Source organism: Lithobates pipiens, unplaced genomic scaffold (assembly GCF_037356315.1).
Source record: "Lithobates pipiens isolate NorthernLeopardFrog02 unplaced genomic scaffold, aLitPip1_a1.2 Scaffold_22, whole genome shotgun sequence".
Taxonomy (NCBI): Eukaryota; Metazoa; Chordata; class Amphibia; order Anura; family Ranidae; genus Lithobates; species Lithobates pipiens.
Genome location: NW_027507784.1, coordinates 5,862,891 through 5,869,968, shown reverse-complemented (window position 1 = coordinate 5,869,968; position 7,078 = coordinate 5,862,891). Strand labels below are relative to the sequence as shown.

The following is a 7,078-nucleotide window of genomic DNA, read 5'->3' as shown; positions in this document are numbered from 1 at the left end:
TTTTACACACAATGCACATGTTACACACAATACACATGTTACACACAATACACATGTTACACACAATGCACATGTTACACACACTACACATGTTACACACAATGCACATGTTACACACAATACACATGTTACACACAATACACATGTTACACACAATGCACATTTTACACACAATGCACATGTTACACACAATACACATATTACACACAATACACATGTTACACACAGTGCACATGTTACACACAATACACATATTACACACAATACACATATTACACACAATACACATGTTACACACAATACACATGTTACACACATATTACACACAATACACATTTTACACACAATACACATGTTACACACAATACACATGTTACACACAATGCACATGTTACACACAATACACATGTTACACACAATGCACATGTTACACACAATACACATATTACACACAATACACATGTTACACACAATACACATGTTACACACATATTACACACAATACACATTTTACACACAATACACATGTTACACACAATACACATGTTACACACAATACACATTTTACACACAATACACATGTTACACACAATGCACATATTACACACAATGCACATGTTACACACAATGCACATGTTACACACAATACACATATTACACACAATACACATATTACACACAATGCACATGTTACACACAATACACATGTTACACACAATACACATGTTACACACAATACACATGTTACACACAATGCACATATTACACACAATACACATGTTACACACAATGCAAATGTTACACACAATACACATATTACACACAATACACATATTACACACAATGCACATGTTACACACAATACACATGTTACACACAATGCACATGTTACACACAATACACATGTTACACACAATACATGTTACACACAATACACATGTTACACACAATACACATGTTACACACAATGCACATATTACACAGGACACGGACGTTTCTATTTCAGGATGAAACAAGCAGAGCTGAGCCCAGCCATGGGATGGATTTCATACACACCGATCTCTCCCTCCATCATTTTAATATATTCAAACTTGTGTTCCTATCTGTTCAGTTCCCTCTGTGAGTCCTGAGAAAATCTCAGGAGCCGCCCGGCTCTACCACACTGACGGGGACAACGCCGGAGGACGAGTCTCTTGTGGAGGTCATCGCTCAGCCATGGATCTCACCGCCATTGTACTGAGTATTGGTTGGATGTCGGGACTTTGGCTGACATTTTCCGGTGTACTCGGCAATTTCTTTTTCATAATAACAAATGTAAGAAACGCTCTTAAGGGACAAATCAGGAACACAGCAGACAAAACGACGCTCTCCCTCAGCTTCTCCAACGTGTGTTGTGGCGTCGCTCTAATAATCCGTTTCCTCAAAAACATTTTCCCGTCATATTGGGACGATTTGGTGGAACTGATCGCTGCGGAATTAGCCGAGTACGGCTTGAACTCCTCGGCTCGCTTGTCCTCCTGGCTGAGCTTCTTCTACTTCATTCACATTGTCCAGTCCAGGTGGAGATCCCTCTCCTCGCTGAAGGAGAAGATGGACGTCCTGATCCCATGGGTGGTCCTACTGGTGGAGTTGGTGCCTCTGAGTTACGGCTTCATAAATTTCATGGCGGACGTTTTCACCCAAATATCTCCCCCGGGTTCAAATCTGACGTCATTTCACACAACAGAAATGTATCCACAGAATAGCAAGTTGGAGATTCTTAAATATGTCAAATCTTTTGGGTCCCTCATGACGGCGATCCTCTTCATTGCTGGTATCTTGGTGTCCCTCAAGCTGCACCTTCACAATATGAGTAAAACCCTCGGCTCCTCTGCCAATGGGGAACCTCAAAGAGTTGTACGAACAATGACGTATCTTTTGGTTTTCTATATTTTATTATTTGTAATTTCATTTCTGAACAAATGGCCTCCGATGCGTTCAGAGTTCATACGGATCTTCTATTTCCTTGTAAAATGCTCCTGTAGCCCATTTCAGTTTCTTCTGCTGATTCTGGGGAACTCGAGATACAAGAAGATGCTTCGGAATTCCGTGTGTTTTTATTATAGGATGTGGGTGCAGGAAGATTAAATCACATGCACTATAATGAAGCATTTTCTGTTTGTTTGTTTTTTTTTTAGGCGGAATATTCCAGAGCTTTAGGAGTCCATTCACACAGAGGCAACTTTGGATCCGACTCGAAGTCGTCCCAAGTGGCCTCAAGTCGCGCAACATGATGAAATCAATGGAAGTGAATGGATCCGTCTTAATGCACACTACTGAAGTCACTCCGACTTCAAAAAAGGTTCCTGTACGACTTCAATCCGACTTCTAGGCCACTTGTACCCATTGATGTCAATGGAAGTTGCCTCCAAGTCGGATCCCCTGTCTTAAATGAAGCAACTACGGGCAGCACGGTGGTGTAGTGGGCGGCACAGTGGTATTGGTGGGCGGCACAGTGGTGTAGTGGGTGGTACAGTGGTGTAGTGGGCGGCACGGTGGTGTAGTGGGTGGTACAGTGGTGTAGTGGGCGGTACAGTGGTGTAGTGGGCGGCACAGTGGTGAAGTGGGCGGCACAGTGGTGTAGTGGGCGGTACAGTGGTGTAGTGGGCGGTACATTGGTGTAGTGAGTGGCACAGTGGTGTAGTGGGCGGTACAGTAGTGTAGTGGGCAGCACAGTGGTGTAGTGGGCGGTACAGTAGTGTAGTGGGCGGCACAGTGATGTAGTGGGTGGCACAGTGGTGTAGTGGGCGGCACAGTGGTGTAGTGGGTGGTACAGTGGTGTAGTGGGCAGCACAGTGGTGTAGTGGGCGGCACAGTGGTGTAGTGGGCAGCACAGTGGTGTAGTGGGTAGCATAGTCGTGTAGTGGGGGTACAGTGGTGTAGTGGGCGGCATGGTGGTGTAGTGGGCGGCACAGTGGTGTAGTGGGCGGTACAGTGGTGTAGTGGGCGGCACAGTGGTGTAGTGGGCGGTACAGTAGTGTAGTGGGTGGCACAGTGATGTAGTGGGCGGCACAGTGGTGTAGTGGGCGGCACAGTGGTGTAGTGGGTGGTACAGTGGTGTAGTGGGCAGCACACTGGTGTAGTGGGCGGCACAGTGGTGTAGTGGGCAGCACAGTGCTGTAGTGGGTAGCATAGTCGTGTAGTGGGGGTACAGTGGTGTAGTGGGCGGCATGGTGGTGTAGTGGGCTGCACAGTGGTGTAGTGGGTGGTGTAGTGGGCGGCACAGTGATGTAGTGGGTGGCACAGTGGTGTAGTGGGTGGCACAGTTGTGTAGTGGGCGGCATGGTGGTGTAGTGGGCGGCACAGTGGTGTAGTGGGTGGCACAGTGGCAGTAGTGGGTGGTACAGTGGTGTAGTGGGCGGCACAGTTGTGTAGTGGGCGGTACAGTGGTGTAGTGGGCGGCACAGTGGTGTAGTGGGCGGTACAGTAGTGTAGTGGGCGGCACAGTGGTGTAGTGGGCGGTACAGTAGTGTAGTGGGCGGCACAGTGATGTAGTGGGCGGCACAGTGGTGTAGTGGGCGGCACAGTGGTGTAGTGGGTGGTACAGTGGTGTAGTGGGCAGCACAGTGGTGTAGTGGGCGGCACAGTGGTGTAGTGGGCAGCACAGTGGTGTAGTGGGTAGCATAGTCGTGTAGTGGGGGTACAGTGGTGTAGTGGGCGGCATGGTAGTGTAGTGGGCGGCACAGTGGTGTAGTGGGCGGTACAGTGGTGTAGTGGGCGGCACAGTGGTGTAGTGGGCGGTACAGTAGTGTAGTGGGCAGCACAGTGAAGTAGTGGGCGGCACAGTGGTGTAGTGGGCGGCACAGTGGTGTAGTGGGCGGCACAGTGGTGTAGTGGGTGGTACAGTGGTGTAGTGGGCAGCACAGTGGTGTAGTGGGCGGCACAGTGGTGTAGTGGGCAGCACAGTGCTGTAGTGGGTAGCATAGTCGTGTAGTGGGGGTACAGTGGTGTAGTGGGCGGCATGGTGGTGTAGTGGGCGGCACAGTGGTGTAGTGGGTGGTGTAGTGGGCGGCACAGTGATGTAGTGGGTGGCACAGTGGTGTAGTGGGTGGCACAGTTGTGTAGTGGGCGGCACAGTGGTGTAGTGGGCGGTACAGTGGTGTAGTGGGCGGCACAGTGGTGTAGTGGGCGGTACAGTGGTGTAGTGGGCAGCACAGTGGTGTAGTGGGTAGCATAGATGTGTAGTGGGGGTACAGTGGTGTAGTGGGCGGCACGGTGGTGTAGTAGGCGGCACAGTGGTGTAGTGGGTGGTATAGTGGTGTAGTGGGTGGCACAGTGGTGTAGTGGGCGGCACAGTGGTGTAGTGGGCGGCACAGTGGTGTAGTGGGTGGTACAGTGGTGTAGTGGGCGGCACAGTGGTGTAGTGGGTGGTACAGTGGTGTAGTGGGTAGCATAGTCGTGTAGTGGGCTGCACGGTGGTGTAGTGGGCAGCACAGTGGTGTAGTGGGTGGTACAGTGGTGTAGTGGGTGGTACAGTGGTGTAGTGGGCGGCACAGTGGTGTAGTGGGCGGCACAGTGGTGTAGTGGGCGGCACAGTGGTGTAGTGGTTAGCACTCTCACCTAGCAGTAAAAAGGGTCGCTGGTTCTAATCCCAACCACGACACTACCTGCCTGGAGTTTGCATGTTCTCCCTGTGCCTGTGTGGGTTTCCTCCGGGTACTCCGGTTTCCTCCTACACTCCAAAGACATGCAGGTAGGTTAATTGGCTTCTGTCCAAAATTTGCCCCTAGTATATGAATGGGGACCTTGGATTGTGGGCTCCCTGAGGGTAGGGACCAATGTGAGTGTGCAATGTACAGGGATAGGGACAATTGTAGACACTCACTCAGGATGAACTGGATGGACTGGTGTCTTTATTCAACCTTTCAAAACTATGAAACTTTCTAGGAAGTAAAAATATTTTTCTAGGCAAACCCCTCCCTCCCACAGAGCTGATTATTATGTGATTGGCCCCTGGCAAAGTCCCCTGTCCTGGAGGCAACTTCAAGTTGCCCCGAGTCGCGCTGTGATTCATACTCCAGTCGCGTCCAAGTTGCCTCCCAAAGTCTCCCTGGAAGTCTCGTTGCCCCGGTGTGAATGGACTCTGATTGTAGCTCTCTGTGAACTTATAGTTTGTATCACAAAAATGTATATTGACAAGGTCCTTAATATTTATATCTTTTTTGATTACTGTATTAAAAACAGTAAATGTGTCTGTTTATGTAATTACAGCAACGTTAGAGCTGATTAGGCTTTTAGAAATATCAGCATTATAATAAATGTAACTTATAATAAAGTTGTTACATTTTATTTTACTTTATTAGACAGTCTACGGTGTGCAGATAATGAAATATATTAGCCTTAGTCCTAGCCCCCCCATCCTCCAACTATGGTTCTTGTGAGGCTTCCAGGAGCAATTCAGGGGGGTGAGCCTCGGTCCTCACGCCCTTCCTCCATCATCCATGTGAGGCTCCCAGGGGCAATTCAGGAGGATGAGCCTCAGTCCTCATGCCCTTCCTCCATCATCCATGTGAGGCTCCCAGGGGCAATTCAAGGGGATGAGCCTCAGTCCTCACGCCCTTCCTCCATCATCCATGTGAAAGCCTCACATGGATGATGGAGGAAGGGCGTGAGGACTGAGGCTCATCCCCTTGAATTGCCCCTGGGAGCCTCACATGGATGATGGAGGAAGGGCGTGCGGACTGAGGCTCATCCCCTTGAATTGCCCCTGGGAGCCTCACATGGATGATGGAGTAAGGGCGTGAGGACTGAGGCTCATCCTCCTGAATTGCCCCTGGGAGCCTCACATGGATGATGGAGGAAGGGCGTGAGGACCGAGGCTCATTCCTTTGAATTGCCCTTGGGAGCCTCACGTGGATGATGGAGGAAGGGCGTGAGGACTGAGGCTCATCCCCTTGAATTGCCCCTGGGAGCCTCACATGGATGATGGAGGAAGGAGCATGAGCCTCAGTCCTCATGCCCTTCCTCCATCATCCATGTGAGGCTTCCATAGACAGTTTAGGCAACACCAGGATCCCATAACATATATTTATAGACAATGCAACCATTGGAGGGTGATGTGTACTGAGGGGCCCTCTACAGACTGCACCAGGGCCCTATATAAGGACAATACAACCATCAGAGGATGCTGTATACATAGGGACATTTGCAGACTGCACCAGGGCCCCATAGCTTCTATAAAAGGACAATACAACCATAAGAGGGCACTGTGTACATAGGGGCCCTCTTTAGACTGCACAAGGGCCCCATAGCTTCCATATAAGGAAAATAGAAACATTAGAGGACACTGTGTACATAGGGGCCCTCTTCAGACTGCACCAGTGCCCTGTAACTTCTATATAAAGATGATACAACCATTGGAGGGTTTTGTTTACTGAAGGCCCCTCTTCAGACTGCACCAGCGCCCCAAAGCTTCTATATAAAGACAATGTAACCATTGGATGACTCTATTTACGGAAGGACCCTATTCAGACGGCACCAGGACCCCATAGCATTTATATAAGTATGGGGGTGCTGTATACACAGAACCCCACCTCAGACTGCACCAGGGCCCCATAGCTTCTATATAAAGACAATGTAATCATTGGACAGCTCTATTTACTGAGGGGCCCTCTTCCAACTGCTCCATGGCCCTATAGCTTCGATATAAAGACAATACAACCATTGAAGGACTCTGTTTACAAAGGGCCCCTCTTCCAACTGCACCAGGGCCTGGTAGCTTTTACCATAATAAGGACAATACAACCATCAGAGGTCGATGTATACATACATAGGGCCCTCTTCAGACTGCACCAGGACCCCATAATGTCTATATAGGTATGAGGGTGCTGTATACATGGGAGCCCTCTTCCAACTACACCAGGGCCCCATAGCATCTATATAAAGACAATACAACCATCAGATGGTGCTGTATACATAGGACCCCTCTTCCAACTGCACCAGGGCCCTATAGCTTCTATATAAAGACAATACAACCATTGGAGGGCTCTGTTTACTAAGGGGCCTTCTTCAGACTGCACCAGGGCCCTATAGCTTCTAT

General features: G+C 49.2%; 1 protein-coding gene across 1 annotated transcript; it reads left to right on the top strand.

Moving 5' to 3' along the window:
• The first annotated feature begins 1,215 nt into the window (after positions 1–1,215).
• Positions 1,216–2,127, top strand: LOC143925267 (taste receptor type 2 member 40-like). The gene has a single exon (XM_077449857.1). The coding sequence runs from the start codon at positions 1,216–1,218 to the stop codon at positions 2,125–2,127; it is 912 nt and encodes a 303-aa protein (XP_077305983.1).
• Positions 2,128–7,078: the final 4,951 nt, after the last annotated feature.

Bases quoted from the DNA above. Each gene is read 5' to 3' on its own strand.
- LOC143925267 (XM_077449857.1), top strand. From the start codon at position 1,216: ATGGATCTCACCGCCATTGTACTGAGTATTGGTTGGATGTCGGGACTT.